Source organism: Cnephaeus nilssonii, assembly GCF_951640355.1.
Source record: "Cnephaeus nilssonii genome assembly, chromosome: 4".
Lineage (NCBI taxonomy): Eukaryota > Metazoa > Chordata > Mammalia > Chiroptera > Vespertilionidae > Cnephaeus > Cnephaeus nilssonii.
In genome coordinates, this window is record NC_137075.1 from 64495544 (window position 1) to 64517905 (window position 22362).

The 22362-nt window shown below is 49.0% G+C and overlaps 1 protein-coding gene and 1 pseudogene across 2 annotated transcripts in view; one reads left to right on the forward strand and one right to left on the reverse strand.

The window, feature by feature from the left end:
- Positions 1–21938, forward strand: part of ANKDD1A (ankyrin repeat and death domain containing 1A) — a gene marked incomplete at its 5' end in the record, with an annotated part of 33563 nt that extends 11625 nt beyond the window's left edge. The window contains 11 exons of the mRNA XM_079769205.1: positions 741–845; positions 1487–1585; positions 6588–6686; positions 7242–7340; positions 8639–8737; positions 12597–12695; positions 14100–14198; positions 15118–15213; positions 17154–17358; positions 20121–20252; positions 21311–21938. Of these exons, the coding sequence (XP_079625331.1) occupies positions 741–845; positions 1487–1585; positions 6588–6686; positions 7242–7340; positions 8639–8737; positions 12597–12695; positions 14100–14198; positions 15118–15213; positions 17154–17358; positions 20121–20252; positions 21311–21372 (1194 nt within the window). The 3' untranslated portion in view covers positions 21373–21938. The remainder of the gene's footprint in view (positions 1–740; positions 846–1486; positions 1586–6587; positions 6687–7241; positions 7341–8638; positions 8738–12596; positions 12696–14099; positions 14199–15117; positions 15214–17153; positions 17359–20120; positions 20253–21310) is intronic.
- Positions 10098–10961, reverse strand: LOC307097560 (nascent polypeptide-associated complex subunit alpha-like; annotated as a pseudogene). Its single transcript has 2 exons — positions 10931–10961; positions 10098–10703 (listed from the first exon to the last, which is right to left on the reverse strand). The product of its transcript is annotated as a nascent polypeptide-associated complex subunit alpha-like (transcript).
- Positions 21939–22362: the final 424 nt, after the last annotated feature.

Sequence of the window (22362 nt, forward strand, 5' to 3'; positions counted from 1 at the left end):
CCCTTGAGTCCGCAGGCCGACGCTCTATCCACTGAGCCAAACCGGTTTTGGCCAAATATATATTTCTAATTACTAGTATAAACTACAATATTACTTTTCATCAGTTAGTTAAAGTAGAGACAGCCAGGTTTCTCCACTGTAAGATTGTTAGCATTTTCCCCTTTCCATAGTCTATTGTTGGAAACTCTTTGTGGTTTTAATTTGCATTTCAGTAACAACTAATGATGCCAGATGTCATTTCATGTGCTTATTTGCCATATACTTTGATGTCCAAATTATTTTATAATTGTGTTGTTTAATTTCTCATTGATGAGTTTTTGGAGTTCTTTATACATTTTGGATGCATTTAAAAATAAATTGTAGATATTAGTGTACTTCCTTTAAATACTTCAGCATTATTATTAACTAGGGTTCATTTTCCTTACATACAAGGAAATATACAAATCTTAAATTTATACTCTCTGAGATTTGACAAATGCTACTCCTGTATAACCCAAACCACTGTCAAGATGTAAAGCATTGTTCTATTGATTTTTATGACCCATTCATTGTTGCAATCTATTTGAAAAGCAGTGCTTTAAACACTCTCTCGCTGCAATGTAAGAGGCTCTGGGCTGTAAACACAGCATTTGCAAACCTCCCTCGCTTACCTTGCTTGTGGGGCCAGGAGACCTCCTTCCTCACCGTGTGTGAGAAGGGTCTCCGTTCCAGACTGCAGGGACCACCTGGGCTTGTTTCAGGACGGCCTAACCTTACTGCACTGCGCAGCCCAGAAAGGCCACGTGCCGGTGCTGGCGTTCATCATGGAAGACCTGGAGGACGTGGCCCTGGACCAGGCTGACAAGGTGAGGGTGGCATCAAGCCTGTCCTTTCCACTGGGCCCGGGGCTCCTGGAGCCACTCGTGCCCATTCCTCAAGTGTGTCCTTGGAGCTCCGGCTGGTGCAGACTGGACCCCGTCTCAGGGAGCTGCTGGTCTAGAAGGGACATTAAGGCACAAATGAGCAAGACACAGCAGAAAGATGGTTAGTTCCGTCAGAGAGGCTCTGATAAGGACGAGACATGTTAGAGAGGGAAGCCACTGCTTCCTGCTTCCTGGAGGAGGTGGCATTTGGCAGATGAACTGAATTCTGTCAATAAGATTGGAAAGCAGAGAGCATCCTAGAGAGTTAGAGGTGGAAAAGGACCCTTTGTGTGTGAGTTCAGGTGGGTCAGAATATTGAGAGCGAGGGCCAGAGGGTTGGGGTCCCTCATGAAGATCTCGACCCCCAGCCTCAGGACTCTGTCCCTTATTCAGCAGGCAGCAGGGAGCCACAGGAGGGTTTCAGGGGGGGAGGGACCCCCCTAGTGGGGTCTTGTTGGGAAGTTGGGTGTGTGGAGCCAGGAGAGGGGAGAGTGTCTGGGTCAGGAGATGATGTCAGATGTGGTTGGGGAAAGAGAGGCCGGGTGGGCAGAGCATAAAAGTTCACTCTCTTCTCCTCCCATCAGCTGGGAAGGACAGCATTTCACCTGGCTGCTGCACACGGGCAGCTGGAGGCTCTGGACTTCCTGGTGGGCTCTGGCTGTGACCACAGCGTCAAAGACAAGGTACTGTGACCGCAGGTCCCGGGTGCTGGGCTCCAGAGGGGTGGGCGCTGGCAGCTCATCTGGGCCTGACTCTAACTTGCTGGAGGGGCAGGAGCCCAAAGACCAGAGTGTGTCCACCCAGCAGGCATTTATTTGAGCACACTCTATGGCCAACTCTGTGCTACAGGTGAGGGGCACAGAGATGCCCAAGACAGTTTCTTACTCAAGGACCTCAGTGCCACTTCCTCGTAAAGAGCTATGATCTAATATGGGGAGTCAGCCTGGCAAATCGGATTGGTTGGCAGTGCTGCCCGGAGTGGGTAGGAGTGGACTGTGATTCCATTGGGAACATCTGTTGTTGGGGGTGTGGGAAGAGTTAGGGGGGTGGTAGCCACCCTCCTGTGGTCATTTGCTTTCTTTGTGGTTTAGTAAGCTACAGCGATTATGGCAAAAGTAGGGTGAGAGCACTGAAGAGGGAGCATTTCACGATTTTGAGGAGTGAGGGATGGGGACTGGAAGGACTACCCTGCAAATGACTCATACCAATGGACCATTGCAAATCATTAGGCAAATACAGTGAGGGGCCAGATTCTGATGATCTCTGATTATGATGATAATCTGGCCACTCAGTGTATATCCTATATAATAAAAGGCTAATATGCAAATTGTCCCCTCGACCAGGAGTTTGACCAGCAGGCAGGCTGGCCAACCACCCATGTCCCCTCCCCTTGGCTGAAAGGGCAGAGCAGGACAGTACAAAATGTACTGTATCCTCCATCCTGTGTAACTATGTCCCTGATATGACTCCTTTTTCTGAGAAAAAGCACAGAATGTGTCAGTTACCCAGCCCACCCTTAAATCAGCCAATAAGAATACAAAGGGAGATAAAACCAAAGGCCAAAAGAATACTAACCGCCTCCTGTCTTTGTGTAACCGGACCCTAGTCCTCACCCAACCAATCGGAATCAGCCAACTCGGTGGTCCAAGCATCACCCCATCACCCGACCCCAAGCCCCATAAAATTGCTGTACTTCTGGAGCTCTGGGCTCTTTTGCATCCCGCCGCTGCATCGGTTAGGTGCAGAGAGACCGGGCTCGAGCTTGAATAAAGGCTCTTTGTTTTTGCATTGGACTCGGCTCCCTGGTGGTCTCTGGGGAATCTTGAAATTTGGGCATAACACTGGCCAGGCTGGCTGGACCCCACCCATGCACAAATTCATGCACCGGGCCTCTAATATATATATATATATATATATATATATATATATATATGTGTGTGTGTGTGTGTGTGTGTGTGTGTGTGTGTGTGTGTGTTCAGAGATCATAATAATCTGGCCACTCAGTGTATGTTGCAGCAGATTCTAAACAATGCTTCTAACAAAGAGATGAACTCTGTTTTTAATCCTCTGATTAACGTGCTTGATTGGAATAGGAGTCCTATTTCTATGCTTCGGACAGAGAGCTCACAGACAAATACATCGCAGGGTCTTAGAACTGGAAGGCACCTTCATCGGGGGCCACTTCAGCCTTCTCACTTCACAGATGTGGAAACTGAGAGCCAGGGAGGGGGCTGCTTTGGCCCGGGTCACACAGCGAGGCAAAGGCCAAGCTGGGTTTGGGGCCAGCATCCTGATGCCTAGCCCTGTGCTCCTCCCCTCACTAGGCTGCCTCCTGGGGCACTGAGCCCTCAGGTCTGCACTGAATTCATGTCTGCATTCATCCTCTTGGAATGAAAGGCTGCGTTGGGGCCTGAGAATCAGATTAGGCTGCTTCCCTTCATTTTGGAAACATGGCGGGAGATGGTTGTGTTCTGTGCCAGGCACTGAGCCAGGAAGCAGGGTTACAGAGCGGGGAAAGAACAGCCCCTGCCAGGACACATCACTCCGGAGGCAAAAAGATTGCACTCGGGGCCCAGGAGAGCAAGAGCACCAAAACCAGAGAACGAGAAAAGCCCAGCTTTTTTAAAAAACTATATATTTTTGTTGATTTCAAGAGGAAGGGAGAGGAGAGAGAGAGATAGAAACATCAATAATGAGACCGAATCATTGATTGGCTGCCTCCTGCACGCCCCCTACTAGGGATCAGCCCGAAACCCGGGGCATATGCCCTGACCAGAAATAGAACCGTGACCTCCTGGTTCATAGGTCAATACTCAACCACTGAGTTATGCCAACCCGACTAGCCCAGCTTTGATGAACTTGCTCAGAAGCCTGAAATCAGAAATTCTAGAGAGAAGCATTTAAAATTGCACACCCCTGAGAAGTTCTGTACGCTCAGATGAGGAATATTTTCATTTTGTATTTCATCTGGGGAGGGCAGCAAAGAGAGCTTTTCAAGGCTCTGGGCTACTGAAGGTCTGACTCCTGCTGTCCCACCTGTCAGACAACACAATGACATAACGATGACAACACACGTTGTGCCACAGGTGCTGTAATGGTAGAGAGGCTTTGAGCATCCAGAGGAAGTGATTAATTCCACTGGGTACATCGAGGAGTTGCTGATAGGGCCTCACAGCAGCTGATAGGGAGAGGTTAGGCATCCCCACTGCAGAGGGCAGAGGTCACTGGACCCCAGGCCAAGCCCTGTATCGCCTGGCTCTCCTGTCTCTGACCCCCGCCCCTGCCCAGGCAGAATTCAAGTGCCCTTTTAGGGGTCCCTGCCACCTGCTGCTTCAAAGAGCAGGATGTGGATATTAATACCCCAGAAGGAAGAAGAAAGCCCTGCCCTGCCAGCTGGGGGCCCTTGTCAGTTCGTTTGCATTTCTTTGATCAAGGAGACTTAACCCTATGGCCACATTCCCACAGTCTGATCCTTGCTGCAGAGAGCTGACTAGGCCGCTAAATGCACATTTGCAGAGAGATGGGAGAGAAGCAGAACAAAGCTGTTGGGATTTTTTGTTTATTAATATGATATAACTGTCATCATAAAAGAAATTTAAATGTTTCACCTTTGTTCCCATTAGATAGGTATAGCTGTTTTATGTACATGTGGATCTATGATGGGGGAGCAGGGCATGTTTTCAACTCTTTTTCTTTAAAATATATTTTATTGATTTTTTACAGAGAGGAAGGGAGAGAGAACTAGAAACATCGATGAGAGAGAAACATCAATCAGCTGCCTCCTGCACACCCCCCACTGGGGATGTGCCCGCAACCAAGGTACGTGCCCTTGACCGGAATCGAACCTGGGACCCTTGAGTCATCAGGCCGACGCTCTATCCCCTGAGCAAAACTGGCTAGGGCTGTTTTCAACTCTTTTAAGTGCTGCTTTAGCTTTGGTATATGTTCACAAACTCATCGGGCCCTTTAAAGATCTGTGCTTAAATGGGAATGTCCACCCCTCATGAAGGCAATGAGACAGGCCAGCGCGAGGAAGGAGCCTGAGTGAGGAGGCCCCTATGACTGGTTCAGTGAGATGTGTCCCAGGGGCCTTTGGGGTGTGAGGAATGGCCAAGGCTGCATCTTCCCTTCTGGATGCTTCTGTGGTCCCTCAGGGTCCTTGCCCTGGTCTTCCATCTGTGGTTCCTCTTTAGGGACATACCTATCTCTGGCCGCTTCCAGCTGTCCTCCTCTTTGCTGGGGCCCTTCACCCTCCTTCCAGCTGTCCTTCGTAGTGAGATCCCTTTAAGGATAACCCCAAGCAGGCTGCCCTCATGGGACTTCTAATACAAAGAACACTGTGCCTTCTGCCCCACCACATGGAGCCTCTTGGTTCTGTCACTGTCACCTTTGTACTTCTCACATGTGAGGCGACTACCAGTCCTCTGGCTCTCAAGTTCCAGGAGGCAAATGTGAAGCTCCCATCACATTATTTACTCACTAGAGGCCCGGTGCACGAAATTCGTGCACGGTGTGCGTGTGTGTGTGTGTGTGTGTGTGTGTGTGTGTGTGTGTCCCTCAGCCCAGCCTGCACCCTCTCCAATCTGGGACCCCTCGAGGGATGTCCGACTGCCCGTTTAGGCTCGGATCCCCCCGGTGGGATTGGGCCTAAACGGGCAGTTGGACATCCCTCTCACAATCCAGGACTCCTGGCTTCCAACTGCTCACCTACCTGCCTGCCTGCCTGCTTGCCTGATTGCCCCTAGCCATTTCTGCCTGCCAGCCTGATCAGCCCCTAACCACTCCCCTGCCAGCCTGATTGATGCCTAACTGCTCCCCTGCTGGCCCAATTGCCCCTAACTGCCCTCCCCTGCTGGCCTGGTCGCCCCCAACTGCCCTCCCCTGCCGGGCATCTTGTGGCGGCCATCTTGTGTCCACATGGGGGTGGCCATCTTGTGTGTTGGAGTGATGATCAATTTTCATATTATCTCTTTATTATATAGGATCAAACAAATGTCTATTGAGAGTTTGCCGTGTGCCCAGGTCCTATTCTAGGCACTTGGGGAAACCAGAGAACAAAATGGACAGAAATCCCCACCCTGTGGTGCTTACGTTCTGCCAATAGAGTCAGACAATAAACCATGAGCAGGGGATACAAGTAAATCATAAAGGTATGAGAAGGCCGGCGGTGCTATGGAGAAGAAGGAAAAGTGGAGCAGGATGAGGGGATCAGGAGGACAGGGGTGGAGTCCCAGTTTTAAGTGTGTGGTCAGGGTGAGCCACAATATTCCACGAGAAGCTAATAATGTCTTGGGAAAAGGCAAGGCGGCAGAGGCTGGAGGCCTGGCCTTGAGCAGAAGGAGGGCGGGTGGTCTGCAGTCCCCTGGGAGGGGCCGGTTTTAGACAGGAGCATGGAAAGTAGGGATATATATATTTTTAAGAATGTGTCTGCCTTGAATTGTAAAAAAAGAGAGACCAGGACTTGGCCCTTGGCAGTGCCCTGGTTGTAGTTTTCGGCACAGTTCTCAGGAGCAGGGTGGCTTTGGCCCAGCATTCAGGGCTGCAGCGTGTCACGGACTTGCTCTGTGACCCTGGAGATGTCACTCCCTCTCTGGACCTCCGTTTCCATGTCTATAAAATAAGGGGTGGCTCTAGCAGGCCCTCAGAGCCTGGGAGGTGTGTGATTCTACCAGCCCCTCCTTGCAGGACGGGAACACGGCTCTTCACCTGGCCGCTGGCCGGGGCCACCTGGCTGTGTTGCAGCAACTCGTGGACATCGGGCTGGACTTGGAGGAGAGGAATGTGGTGAGTTGCCACCTGGATGATGCAGAAATGGGTGACACTCACTCTCTGCCTTCAGGGAACCCCCAGGCCGTGGTTTTCCCCCATAGAGGCCCTAAAGCTGGAAGCTGAGGGTATGTTCTTGAACCAACAGCCCGCCAGGAAAAGCTAAGCCGCGGCACAAACCTCCAGGCTTAGTGGGGCACCAGGCATGAGGGATTACCAGGAAGTCATGCACAGGGTGTGTGCTCACAGAAGGGAGAAGTCTCGTGAGCAGGATGGGCAGGGGCGGCTTCCTGGAATAGGAGGGAATGGACAGAGAGCGGGGTGAGGCTGCTTGGAGGGCGGGAGAGCCTGAGCGGAGGGGTGGAGGAGGGGATGAGTGTACCACCTGTCCCTCAAAGTGAGAAAATCAGGGGCAGGGATTAGGGAACCGCAAATAATGGGGTCATTGTCCTAGGAGCAGGGCAGTGGAGAGCTCCGAGCCCCGGAGCCTGGCAGGAGGGTGTCCTCTGGTCTCAGGCCCTGGCCTCAGCCTCCTGCCCTCCCCCCACCGCTCCCCTCTCCCGTGTGTTTCAGGAGGGTCTGACCGCCCTGCACGCTGCTGCTGAAGGGGTCCACCCCGACTGTGTGCAGCTCCTCCTGGCGGCTGGGAGCAGCGTGAATGCCCTCACTCAGGTAGCCAGGCCTCCCCACGACTGACGGCGGACTTTTCAATAGCTCTATTCCTTCATCTGCCACATAACCAAGTAATTACTTTGTTGGATTGCATGTCTGAGGTTTTTGTTAATCCTCACCCAAGGATATTTTTTCCATATATTTTTATTTATTTATTTAAAATATTTTTATTGATTTCAGAGAGGAAAGGAGAAGGAGAGAGAGATAGAAACATCAATGATGAGGGAGAATCATTGATCGGCTGCCTCCTGCATGCCCAACACTGGGAATTGAGCCTGCCACTCGGGCATGTGCCCTGACCGGGAATCAAACCGTGAGCTCTGGTTCATAAATCAATGCTCAACCACTGAGTCATGCCGGCTGAGCCCATTAGTTGTTAGAGAGAGTTGAAGAGAGGGGAAAAAACATTGATATGAGAGAGACACATCAATTGGTTGCCTCCTACACGTGCCCTGGGCTGGGATGGCTGCCCTGGGCTGCTGAGTTGTAACGGCGTCAGCAGTAACAGCCACAATGATTCCAGAACATTGTGTGCACAGAGGCTACGAGGCAGCAGGCCCAGGGTCTGGTCTTGGCTTCTCCACTGCTGAGCTGCTGTGATCTGAGCAAGTTACTTAACCTCTCTGAGCCTCTTTTCCCAACTATGAAATGGGGAGGCAACCAATCAATGTGTCTCTCTCACACAGATGTTTCTCTTTCTGTCTCTCCCCCTCCCTTCTACTCTCTCTGAAAATCAATGGAAAAAATATTCCGGGGTGAGGATTAACAAAAAAGAAAATAAATAGCAAGATGGCAAATGTAAATTTAATAATATCAATGTTAAACTGCTCTAAGTATGAATAATCTATATATATAAAAGCCTAAGCGACCATTATGGCTGAATGACTGGAACAACCAGAATGACCAGTCGACCACCGTTCACTATGATGTGCACTGTACTGGGGTTTGCCCTGTACTGGCAAATCTTACTTGTCCCCTTCTTTGACAACCATCTCCTCAGAGTCTGTACTCTGCGTGTCGTTACCAGGTAAGAAATTGTGCAGCCTTTGGCCTGTGTTCTGGAGTTTGTGACAGGAGGCAAGCAAAGGCTGAGGTCATAGTGAGCTCCTTTTACTGTCACCAGGCCTGGGCAAGTCATTGATTTCCTCGGCCTCAGAGTTGAAAGGAGATAATAGTCCCAGGGGGTGGGGAGAGGGGGAGGGGTTATGAGAAAAATGGAACAATGAATCCCTAAGTGCTTTGCAAACCCAGCTATGAAGGGTCCGTAGGGCATTGCATTGATTTCTGTTTTCCTCTAGAAAGAGCAGAGCTGCCTCCATTATGCAGCTCTCAGTGGCTCTGAGGACGTGGCCCGGGCCCTCATCCACTCAGGGGGCTGCACCAACGTGGCTGATCGTGTAAGTGTGGGGGCCTGGACTGAAGGGGGTCCCCGTGACCCCAAAGTCTCCCATGACCCCATTGATTGGGGTTAGGATGGGAGCCAGCTGGCAGCGCGGAGGAGAGTCAAATAAGGTTCAGTGGGACAGGGTTAGAAACCACGCTTGCATTGCCTTCCAAGCGAAGTATCTCCTCGTGTTCGCCTCCCATGTATCCACTGAGTCAGGAATGATCTTATTCCAGATTTAGCCTCTTGGTTGTCCACATTGTTCCTGTTACGTTGTGGCACATGCAATGTACCATAGGCAACAGTATAACCTTGTGGTTAAGACTTGGACTTTGGTGTCAGACAACCTGGTTTTGAGGCCTGGCTCTGCCACTCACACTGAATGACCTTGGGCAAGCAGCTTTGACCTCCCTGGGCCTCTGTTTCCATATCGATAAGTACTGTTATTATTCCCATTACACAAACGAGGAACTATCTATGGTTTAAATTAGAAAGAGGTCATTTCACATAGCTGAAATAAGTACTCTATTTAAAATTATTGTAGCCTGGCTGGTGTGGCTCAGAGGTTGAGCATCAACCTATGAACCGGGAGTTCATGGTTCTATTCTGGTCAGGGCACAGGCCTGGGTTGCGGGTTTCACCCTCCCTGGGGCTGTGCAGAAGGCAGCCAATCAATGATTCTCTCTCATCACCGATGTTTCTATCTCTCTCTCCCTCTCCCTTCCTCTCTGAAATAAATAAAAATATGTTAAAAAATATATAACATTATTGTAAAAACAGTATAACACAATTCATTAGAATATAGAGAAAAGGGGCATCCTTAATCCTGACACCCTAGTAAAGCAATGACTTTTCTTTATCCCCTCTCTGTTTCTCCTCATAGCAGTAGCACCTCTAGAATAAATCCAGAATAAGGCAGACTTCTGCAAGGAGGATGCTTATTTGTTTTTCCCCATCAAGACACCAGAATTGACTCCAGTCCAGTGGAGTCTCCCGAGCCCAGGTGCCCAGTGTTGCTGCAGAGTTTCCCTGGTAGACATTTTTCAGGTGTTGACCATGACAGATGTGGTCCACTATCCACATCACATCGAACAGATCCTCAACTGTTGGATATTTAAGTTGGTGCTGACTTTGCAACTATAAAGAATGATTTCATGAACATCTTTATGGCATAACTTTTCATTTATTTTGCATTATAGATGTATTCTCCAAGCAGGACTTCCAGGTCAGGTAGTAAAAACATTTTTATGATTCTTGTTTTCAATCCCACAAAAATGCTTATTAATGATGGAAACAGAACAAATTTCAAACCAAGCAGCAATCACTCCTTCCAAAACAAACAAACAAACAAACAAGTCCTCATTTTCAGATGGTTACGCTGTGAATTCCAGAATAGCATTTACAATATTATTACTATTGTTCTTCAGGGCTTGGATTGACTTTGCTCTCGACACACATGTGCTTGTGACATGAACGATTCTATGACCTTAACTCCCGCACTGGTTTCATCAGCCTCTTCCTCTCCATTCTCCTCTTGACAGTTGGAGTCTGTGTTTTCTTGAATGTCTGAGACAGCTTCCCCTGGAACTTTGAATTGCTCAGCAGCTAGCAGGACTTGCTGAGATAAATCCTCCATCTTGGCTTCCCCCCAGACTACGTGGGTATCTGAGGCTGGGCTCTTGTAGACATCTGGTTTTGTGAGGACAAAGAGGATATTCTTAGATTTCTGGATAATGACCCTTTATAACCTCTGTAACCTCTCGAAGGCCCAGTGGGGACCCAGCCTTCCGCGCCTTCTTTTCACTCCGGCTCTGTTTACTGACTGGCTCTTCATCGATTTCAGCGGCTGCCGGCCGTGCTTGTTGTGTGGCTTGCCTGTGCAGACTCCTGTTCCTCGAGCTCTGGTACTGACTCATCAGATTCGGTTCCACACCCTGTCTCAGCCTGGGGCTGTGGCAACTCCTGCTCTGTACCAAGATCTTACGATTTGGTGCAAGTTGTTAAATTGCTTTCCCAAAACATCACACCACATAGCTTCCAGTCATTTATGAGTGACCTTTCACCAATATTAGATATTCTTCTATAGTTAAGTGATTCCTTGTTATTGTTTTAGATTACTATTGACTCTGAACCATTAATCGTTTTCCTAGTTTAAGTTCTTTTGTTGTGAGTTACTTCTTGAGATCCTTTTATAATCCAATGTTACTTTGTCGCTCAAATGTCTCAGCTTTGACCATCGGGAGCCCTTTCAGTTGGCTCCTGGGTCCCTTGACATTGCCTCATCATTCTGGGTGTGTTTGGTTCTCTTAATAGACGTTATTTTTAGAGCAGTTTTAGGTTCACAGCAAAATTGAGCAGAAGGTAGAGATTTCTCATATGCTCTCTGCCCCTACACATTTGTAGCCTTCCTTATTATCAACACCACCCACCAGAGAGCTACATTGATTACAATTACTTGAGTGTTTTTGTCTTCTATTTTAAATTAATTCTAGTAGCGTTTTGGGTGGGGGAGGGAGGGTAATAACTATTTTAACCTGTTTAGATGAAAACAACCAGGTTGCCTACAAATAATGATATCATTAAAATCTTTTTTAAAATATATTTTTTTATTGATTTCAGAGAGGAAGGGAGAGGGAAAGATAGAAACATTAATGACAATCATCGATTGCCCTGACCAGGAATCGAACCTCGACTTCCTGGTTCATAGGTTGATGCTCAACCACTGAGCCACAATGGCTGGGAAAATCTTTTCTATTATTTATAAACTGTTTTTCCCTGTCCTAAACTAGTAATGGCAACAGTGGGCATTCTTTTTTAAAAAATATATATATTTTATTGATTTTTTTACAGAGAGGAAGGGAGAGGGAGAGAGAGCTAGAAACATCGATCAGCTGCCTCCTGCACCCCCCCCTCCCCACTGGGGATGTGCCTGCAACCAAGGTACATGCCCTTGACCAGAATCGAACCCGGGACCCTTGAGTCCGCAGGCTGACACTCTATCCACTGAGCCAAACCGGTTAGGGCAACAGTGGGCATTCTTGCTGTATGTGTGTGTGTATTCTGTTTTATAACCTTTTTATACTCAATATGTGAGGGTGTAGTTCCATAATCAGTATAGACCTATACTACCAATTTTACTGGCTTTGTACTATTGCACAGTATGTGTGTGACCTAGAGAAGGGGATACAGTGGCAGTATCTTCACTTTGTCATGCAGTCAGGGGTCACAGGGGACCATTGGGAAGGGAGTCTTCTAGCCTTGAGCAAGGCCTTGGATAAGTGTTGGACTTGGAGTGAGATCTCTGTTCCAGTTACATCCAGCTCTCTCATTCATTGATATCACACATAAGTAGGTAACAGGCATCTACCGAGGTGCCAGGGGTTGAAAGTTCACTAACACAAGGTATCTATTAGCTATGTCCTTTGGCAAGTTGCATAAGTTCTCTGAACCTCAGTGTTCCCATTTGTAAGATGAAAATACCAATAAAAATACCATCCTTATATACTTTCTAGGTTCATGTGTGGGTTAAATGGGATATCAGAGAACATTAAGGTGTTGTTGCTAGAAGGGACCTTGGCAAACATCACTTGCCAGATGAAGAGTATCAGAGAAGGAAAATGACTTGCCCAAAGTCACAATATGAGGTCCTGGCATAGCTAAGTCTCAAACTTGGGTCTTCAGGTCCCCACCCACCTTGAGGTTCAGTGTTTGGACCCCAGGGATTCAGGCTAGGGGGCTGTGAATGCCTCAGGCCACCCATCCAACCCAGAAGCACTATCAATGCTCCTCCCTACTCTCACCCCCCAGCACCACCTCCTGCTCGGCAGTCCCAAGTGGGACCCATCAGTTGATTTGTGTCTCCCTCACCCCAGCAGGGAGACTCTCCAATGCATCTCGCTGTGAGGCACAACTTCCCCACCCTGGTTCAGCTCCTCATCGATGCTGGCAGTGACCTGGACGCCACCGACAATGTAAGTGGCTACAGAAACCACTTGGTTCCCACGGAGTCTCTGGGCACCCTCCCAGACTGTCTGGGCTCGGCTGCAGTCTACCAGATGGCCCAACGCTAAGGCATTGCTTTTATAGCTTGATTTGTGAACTCTGTAGTTAACACCTTCCTACATTCAACCTTTTCCTTTCATTGACTCCCCCCCACTTCCCCCCAGGGAGAATCCTGGGGCAGGGGTGACTAGGGCAGTCTTGTGTAATAACACGAGGCCTCCAAGTCCTGAAGTTGTGATCAGTCAGGAGTCCTTTTAAACCCCTGTTGCCTCAGTCCACCTCCTACCCATGTATTCCTCAGTGCCAGCACATACACACCACTAGGGGAAGAAAGCAATTTAGCAGGAGATAGCATATACCATTAAAATTGTGACTATTTTTACATCTGAGAATTGAGCTTCAAGAAATATATTAAGATCTCCTGCACAAAGATATTCATTGCAGCATTATCAGTCTTCAGTTTGAAAATGGGCCAAGTACTTCATAATAGAGAAGTGGTTAGGTAAATTACAGTATTGACATAGACTATGACGGAGCTATTAAAAATGGTGTTTGCCATGGCTGGTGTGACTCAGTTGCTTGGAGCATTGTCCCATACACTGAAAGGCTGTGGGTTCGATTCCCAGTCAGGGCACATATAAGAGGCAGCTGATGGATGTTTTTCTCTCACATCAATCTCTCTCTCTCTCTCTTTCCCTTCCTCTCTCTAAAATCAACAAACATATCCTTGGGTGAGATTTTTTTTTAAATGGTGTTTATTAGAGTTGATAATATGTGTAAAGTGTTGTGATAGGTATAAAAATAGGTGCAAAATGTATGCATATTCAGGATGGTCTCAAATATGTAAAACCAACAAACTAAGAACATTCTGCATTTTATTTTATTTTATTTTAAATATATTTTTATTGATTTCAGAGAAGAAGGGAGAGGGAGAGAGAGATATAGAAACATCAACGATGAGAGAGAATCATTGATCAGCTGCCTCGCGCACGCACCCTACCGGGGATGGAGCCCGCAACCTGGGCACGTGCCCTTGACCAGAATCAAACCCGGGACCCTTCAGTCCACAGGCCGACACTCTATCCACTGAGACAAACCGGCTAGGGCCATTCTGCATTAAAAAAAAAAAAGACAAGAAATATCATCACAGAGGTTGACTTGGGTGGGCTAGTGAGCAGTATGTTTTTGTTTTTACCAACTTTTCTCTGGTATTATGCTGACGATTAAACGCAGCTCACTCTTCCTCATAACTTCTTAGAGAAACGTTGTTAAGGCCCAACCGGGAGTGGACCCACCTTGGTCCTGTCCCGGCGTTAAGCACAGGCCACTTCTCCATGCCCTTCCGTTCCCCTGTCCCCCGATTTCTCTTCCAGAGGCAGCAGACGCCCCTCCACCTTGCCGCAGAGCACGCCAGGCAGGACATAGCGGAGATGCTCCTGGTTGCGGGCGTTACCTTAAACCTGAGCGACAAGGTACCTCTGCTCACAGCCAGCCTCCCTTTCAAGCTTTCAGAGTGTTCAGGGCCTCCCCTCCTTTACAGACCACCTCGAATGCAGCTTCCTCCAGGAAGCCTTCCTGCTCCATTGCCTTCCCCTGCCTCCTCGGAGGGCCCTCAGCCCTTGGCCCTCCCGTTCCTGTTCTCTAGGCCTAGGATGTGGTAGCCCTCTGTTTCACGGCCCCATCAGACTCTGGGCACCTTGAGTCACAGGTGGGGGAGGGGGACGCTTTTCAGCACATCATGCCGGTGGGGTGACTACGTCCTCAGTGGCTGGAGGTCTGAGAAGAGTGAAGACCTGGTATGAGGCTTGTGAGGGGAAGGTTATTTGCAAAAGGCCCTTGGGATGGGGTGAGGAGGGCTGGGCAGGACCAGGCTCTGCGGCTGGACCTGGGAGGGGCTCCCTGCTTTGAGCTGGGCCTTTGGGCAGCTGGCCAAACTCGAAGAGGAGCTTCCCATCCCTGGGGGTGGTTGAGGGCAGCCCTGATTGGGAGGCCTGGATCCAAGGGCTGGGAGCATGTGGGGACGTAGGCAAACTTGCCTCAGTGAGCCCAAGCCCCTTCTCTTGGCTCTGGTTTCATCTGAGGAATGGGGCTGGTACCACCTGTTTCACAGGTGACGTAGAAGTGTTATGCAGGCTGCATTCCATAAGCACCAAGGCCTCCTAGATTCTAGAGAACACAGGAGGTGGTGGCTGGAATGATTATTACTGCTTATTCTACCCGTGACTTCCCCACCTCCCTCCTCATGACCAGAAAGCCTTCCTCCTCTCCAGTAAGAGGTGTCGATGGCTGGAAACCACTTTCTTTGGGCGGCAGGGTTTGTGGTCCCGGCTAGAGATCACCTTACACCCCTCCTGTAGAAACTCTGGCTTCCCTCCTCGCTTCTGCTTGCAGCAAGGGAAAACCGCCCTGGCCGTGGCCGCCCGCAGCAGCCACATCAGCCTGGTGGACATGATCATAAAAGCTGACCGCTTCTACCAATGGGAGAAGGTACTGGGGCCCTGCGCAAAGGGAGCGACCTGGGCTCCGGGTGGAGTTGGCTTTGACCAGTTCAGGGGCCCCTCAGTTTCCAAGGCGGTAGTAATCCCTGCCTTACCTCCCACCAGGGAGGTTTGTGAGGGCCTGCGATGGGGAGCGTCCACACCAGTGTGGAGGGACTACAGGACGCTGCTATGGCTCCTGGTTGGGGGATGAATAGAGGCAAGCGTGCAGGTGTGAGGAAAGAGATGTCTGGCTGGTCCTAGATCACTGCCATCTCCGGGTGATTGGAATTACTGCTTGGGGTGTTGTATCCAGGCAACTCCTTAAGCCCAGGAGGAAAGTGTGCTGAGAGTGATTAGCGATGTCTGCTGTGGAACTGGGAAAGAAGGGTGGCTGACTAAGGCCAGGCATTTGCTGTTCTAGTTGTCAGCAAGTGGGGGTGGGGCAGGGTTTTTTTTTTGTTTTTTGTTTTTGGTGTCTTTGAGGGTTGTTTATATACACAGAAAATGATTTTTTACATTTATTTCCGTTTTAAAAAGTAATACTAAATTTATTATAATTTAAAAAAACTAATTTTCTGTGAATTTTAAGTTTATTTTATAAATCTTGTTATTCTATTTATGCATCCCAGTAAATTTGAATAGTCACTTTCAAAGAAGCCTTTTGATTAGTGTTTGGCTCCTGTATGAATTTGGTTAATTAAACTACTGTAAACATTTTAAAGTGAATGAATACATTTAATATAATAGATTTTCTTTTCACGTACTTCAAATGCTTCCTCAATTTAAAAATTATCCTAGTAAACCCAATAAGTTAAACCTATAAATAAAGTAAATTTCATTCAAATATCATTCCAATATTGTTTACAAACTTAGTAAACTTCTCTACACCTCTCAAATAAAAAAAAAAATCACTATTCCAAATCAGTTGGTGGATAACCAATTTCAGTAGGAATCATGAGATATTCTTTTTCACTGACATGCAAGAGTCTCATAAACATTACAACCCCTTTACAACAGACAACCCCTAAAAGTAACCCCAGGATATTAATATGAAGGGTTTGACGAAATGATTTGTTTATGTGCTTAATGTTAAACCACATCAGTCTTTAAAGCTCTCAACTCTAGGGCAGAGGTGCAGTTAGAATCACGAATTCCCCACCCTCCCCACCCCTCCCCAGGCCAATTCAATCAGAATCTCTGGCCTGGGGATGAAGCTTAGTAGTTCTTAAAGCTCCCAGATGACCCGATGCACGGAGATGCCGCTGAGAACCCTGCTCTAAGAAACGGCTTCTTACTACCAGGGTGAGAGCCACGCTCCCAGGGCCTCCCCGTACAGGTGACTGGCCAGACACTGCTGACCGGGAAGTAACATGCAGACCCCAGGGTGACCTTTCTCACCATGACCTTTTCCACAACCGGAACTCTGTATCCACTTCCTTTAGAGGGGCTTGCAGAGGCCTTTGTGGGTTAGCTTACGCCATTATGTAATTCTTTTGTAACCTCTCATTTTATCACTGGCTCTGCATAGAAGGAATTCTGTCACCTCACCCTTCACTGCTGGTTGGGATGTGGCAAGTCCAGTGCCTTGTTTGGTTTTAGCCACAACTGCTGAGCCGCCCTACTGACACCTGCACCACATAAAAACAGAGAAAAGAGGGGAGTTGGGAAGCCTTCCTGAGAGAGGTGGCATTTGGGTGGCCTTTTGGCTGTGACAATGGGCTTGAGGGGCAGGGCGGTGAGGAAAGGACCTCTGGATGGAGGAACAGTGTGAGCAGCTCGGGTCCCAGAGGCCAAGGCAAGGCATCGAGGCGGGAACCAGAGCAGCAGCCAGTCAGCCCAGGTTGGCAACGACACCGTTTCCCAGTTCCCAGCCCAGGATCACGAGGGAGAGCCTGGCAGGGATTCCCCCCAGAAACCCCTGTTGCACTTCTGGGATCTGCCCCACAGGACCACCTCTCACTCGGGGACCCCCGTGACCTCTCTGGGAAGAGGGTGACCTTTAAGCAGGACCATCGGCAGGAAACGCAGCAGCTTCGCGCTGTGCTGTGGCGACTGGCCTCCAGGTACCTGCGGCCCCACGAGTGGAAGAAGCTCGCGTATTGCTGGGAGTTCACTGAGGCCCACGTCCATGCCATCGAGCAACAGTGGACAGGTACCCCTCGCCTTGCACCCCAGAGCAGCCAGCAGGTGGAGGGGTAGGGGCGCTTGAGGTAGTTTCTGTTTCCTGTGCTTCTGGGGGAAAAGCCTGTGCCGCCCACAGCCCCGCCACGTGAAGCCACGTGCCATTGCCAGCACACAGCGTGCTTTTTTCACTCGTCCAGGCCTTTGCACCGGCATGCCCTCTGCTTTCCCCGCCCCATTGTCCTGTGAGCTTCACATTGTTCGTGAATCAGCCGGAGCTGATACTAACCGTTCATACAGGAAACTGAAGGCACTCCCAGTAAAAATAAGAGGAGCTGCTGTGACCACTATTACCTAACGTGTATCTGAAAATTCTGGCCCTGGTACTAAGGCATGAAACAGAATTAGAAATGAGTGTAAAGACTGGAAAGGAAGAGAGAGATTTATTAAGTCCAGATGCTATAATTATATACACAGGAAGTCCAGAAGAATCAACTGAAAAGCTCTTAGAATAAAATAATTCAATGAGCCTGGCCAGTATGGCTCAGTGGTTGAGCATTGCACCAAGAGGTGGCTGTTTTGATTCCTGGTCAGGGCACGTGCCCAGGTTTCAGGCTTGTTTCCCCCAATCGATATTGATGTTTCTCTCTGATCGATGTTTCTGTCTCTCCCTTTCCTTTCCTCTCTCTCTAAAAAATCAATTAAAACATTAAAAAATTAATTCAGCCCTGGCCAGTTTGGCTTGGTGGTTAGAACATCGGCCCACAGACCGAAGGTTCTCAGTCAAGGGCACGTACCCAGATTGCAGGCCTGATCCTGGCCCGGGTTGGGGCGTGGGCAGGAGGCAACCGATTGATGTGTCTCTCTCGCATCAATCTCTTTCTCTCTTCTCCCTCCCTCCCTTTCACTCTCTCTAAGAATCAATGGAAAAAATATCTTCGGGTGAGGAGTAACAAACAAACAAAATTTAATTTCATGAAATGGCTAAATATATGATAAAATATAAAAACACCAGAGTATTCCTGTGTACCATCAATAAGTGGGCCAAATATATAGAGTCATTTTAAAATATATTTTATTGATTTTTTTACAGAGAGGAAGAGAGAGGGATAGAGAGCTAGAAACATCGATGAGAGAGAAACATCGATCAGCTGCCTCTTGCACACCCCCTACTGGGGATGTGCCCGCAACCAAGGTACATGCCCTTGACTGGAATTGAACCTGGGACCCTTGAGTCCGCAGGCCGACGCTCTATTCACTGAGCCAAACCGGTTTTGGCTATAGAGTCATTTTAAAAAAGATATTACTTTTATAATAATGTGTGTCTATAAAAAGAAATATGAATGACATATTAATAAAACAATAAAAATTAGTTTAGCCATAAAAGAAAACTTGGGTAAATGGAATGACATTTTGTATTCCTGGCTGGAAATAATATCTTATAGATACTGATTTTTCCCAAATTAGATTAAAACTTTGATCTAGTTTTTTAAAAAATATATATTTTATTGATTTTTTTACAGAGAGGAAGGGAGAGGGATAGAGAGTTAGAAACATCGATGAGAGAGAAACATCGATCAGCTGCCTCCTGCACACCCCCTACTGGGGATGCGCCTGCAACCAAGGTACATGCCCTTGACCGGAATTGAACCTGGGACCCTTCAGTCCGAAGGCCGACGCTCTATCCACTGAGCCAAACCGGTCAGGGCTGATCTAGTTTTAATCAAATGAATATAGGAGGTTTTTGAAGCTTGACTGAAAGAATAAATAGGGAACATATAAATGAATATTCTGGGGGGGGGGGGGGCGGGGGGAGTGAAGACGATCTAACCCAACCAGACTCAATCATTTATAAAGTTAAAATAACTAATATAGACACCTGACACAAAAATATGCAAACCAGTTAGTGGAATAGAGCAGGGTATCCAAAAGTAAACTGTATCACAGACACGAGCTTTCACAGCCGACAGAGGGGCCCTGGGGGGCAGAGGCTAGTGAACAAACGGGCAGCCCCTGAGGAAGTGCCGCTGAGGGCCCCGGGGAGGCAGGTCAGACACAGCGAAAGGACTGACCTGGACCCGATGGCTGGCCCGCCATCGCCCTGCCTGGGAGAGCAGACCGAGTCACAGAGTTTGAAACAAGTCAACCCCACCACCGGCACTGAAGGCGTGAGCACTTGTTTCCAGACATGGCTGTGCCTTGGGGTCACCTGGGAAGTGGTGACACCACTCAGTGCCCAGGCTGTACCCAGAACCACGCTGTGGGAAGCTGGGGGAGGGAGGGGAGCCTAGGTGTCAATGTTTCCTACAGTTCCCAGGTGTTCCCAGGTGTTCCCAGTGGGCACGTCCGGCCGGGAAGCACTGATGCCGGGAAAGAACCTGGCCAGCTCGGGCTCTGACTAAGCCGACTTCTCATCGAGGAGGGCCACTAGCGGGCCAGGCACAGATTGTCCTGCGCAGCCAGAGATAACGCCGACCGCCTTGTGCATCGTGTCCCACAATGGGTGCCAGTTCTCTCTTAAGAGTGACACCAACAGCATGTGTGGTAGATGCTCAGGAGGAAGCCTGGGGCTGGGGAGGTTCAGGGTCCCCAACACAAAACCTCCACCCGCACCCTACCTGAGGAGGCTCTGCCACTGCCCTCCCCTTCTCTGGGCGGAACCCCTCTAGAGCAGAGGAGGGCTGGCGTTCCGGAGGCAGTCAGGGCAGCACAGACACGTGCTGGGATCTGGCTCGTGCTCCGTGGGCCAGGTTGACTCCTTTTGCTTTTCTCTTTCTCCTTCACGGTCCCCAGGCACCAAGAGCTTCCAGGAGCACGGCCATCGGATGCTGCTCATCTGGCTGCACGGCGTGACCACGGCGGGTGAGAACCCCAGCAAAGTGCTCTTCGAGGGCCTCGTGGCCATCGGCAGGAGGGACCTGGCGGGTAAGAGCGTCCCCTGCCCAGCTCCTTTTCAGGGCAGCGCCCGGCCCCAGGGTCAGAGCAGCGTGGCCGCCTCTGGACTGCGGCAGAGCCTTCCAAGGCTGCTCAAACCCCAGTGCCGTGGCGCTGGCTCTGAACCTTCCAGATTCCTGGTCCCGGCTCTGCCTCTCTCTGGAACTCAGGTGAGGCCTTGAGCAAATCACAGTGCCTCCTGGCCCTGGTCTCCCCACCTGTGCAAAGAGGGTGTTGTCCCAGGTGATCCCTGTGATGTTCACAGCCCCAGAGCCAGGAATGCTACAATCTCTTCCTCTCCAGCCTTCCATACTTGATCCCGCCCCCTCCCCCCCCCCCCCCCCCGCCCCCCGCCTAGTTTGGAATAAAGCTGGAACAGCCTGCAGAGTTTTTTTTTGTTTTTTGTTTTTCTTTTACAAACATTAAGACATACGGGCCAGAACTGGCTTAATATGAGTTGAGCCAGTCAGATTTCAAAGTTTCCAATGCCATTCCAACTTTTGAATTCTACCTATTAAAAAGGATGAAACAAATGGAGCTTGTAATGAAAAAAGAAAAGAAAAGAAAAAGAAATTGTCGGTCCCAAAAGCCTGGCTTGGTATTCAGGGCATCCCATGGGACCGTCAGGCAGAGGGACAGTCGGTTCTAGCACCAATCCCCCATTAGAAACAAGGCCAGCTCTGATGACAAAGCCTTCCACGCTGTAATGCTGATTGGCACGGCGCTTTACGGGAAACCACAGGATGGGGCATTGGGCAGTCGCCAGTAGCAGTGAAGGCTACCTTAGTCACGTGGCAACAGGAAACACATGGAGAGCCTGTTACCGAGGGGAAAGGAAAGCCCCTGGCATGCTGGCCATTGCACAGCTGCCACAGGCAGGGCAGGAAAAGAGTCATTTCAGAGTGGAGGAATTGGGCATAACTTCTTTCTTCTTCCAAAATGTTAAATATTACTGTTGCTTCTTCTTTTAACACAAATTCTGGCAGCCAGTGAAAACCTGAAACCAGCCCTTAGGCAACATGAGGCAATAGGAGTCTCGTCTTTTGCAGAAAGCATCAGGAGGAAAATAAACACCGGCCCGGGCACCCCCAGCAGGTGTACAGCCATGTGACCAGAGGGGCTGGACCTTCAGGAGCTGGGACCTCTGAGTGGGGGCCCCTGAACAGAAGACGACCACCATTTAAGGGCTTAAAAAAAAAAATCACCGTTAACAAACCTCCAGCTGCTTTTACGGAAACGCAAGCTGCTTTTACGGAAACGCATCGTCATGCAGGGCCAGCAGGCAAATGCTTGCAATTTCTTTCAGTGATTGGCCCAGGGGCCTGTCTTGGGTTTTGCAGGTAATCCCTTCCCGCAGGTATGGTCCTTCGCGTCTCTCAGCTCACTTTCATCTCCATCATCTCAGAGCCTCACAGGGTGCAAGAGGCGTCTTGTCAGAGAGGACACGGGCCCAGGCTAGCTGAGCAGCTAATCAGGTGGTGAGGGCAGGTGCCAAACCCAGCATTCCTGTCTCTCCAACTGGTGAAGGGCTCCATCCATCACTTACCAAATGGACCACCCTTAGCTCCTCCACTGGCTTTTAGGAATGCCGTGCTTGCTCCACAGCTGTTTCTGTTCCCAGGTTTATCTGTGCACGCTGACAGTTCCAGACCAGCTGTGCCGTCCAATATGGTTGCCCCTTACCACACACTCTCATTTTTTTCCTCTTGTAAAAATGTTTAAAGTTTTAAAACGTTTTTGAAATCATTTTAGACTTACAAAAATGTTGCAGAAACAATACAAAGAATTTCCAAATACTCTTCACAATACAGTTTCCCCAAGTATTAACATCTTACATAACCAGAGCATAATTTCCCAAACCAGGAAATGAACACTGATACAATACTATTAGCTTATCTTCAGACCTTATTCGAACTTAGTCAGTTGAGCCATTTTTTTGGACCAGGATCCAGTCCAGGATCAATCCTTGCATTTAATTGTCATTTTCATTAAAAAAAATATTTTTATTGATTTCAGAGAAAAAGGGAGAGGGAGAAGAGATAGAAACATCAACAATGAGAGAGTATGGTTGATCAGCCACCTCCTGCATGCCCCCTACTGG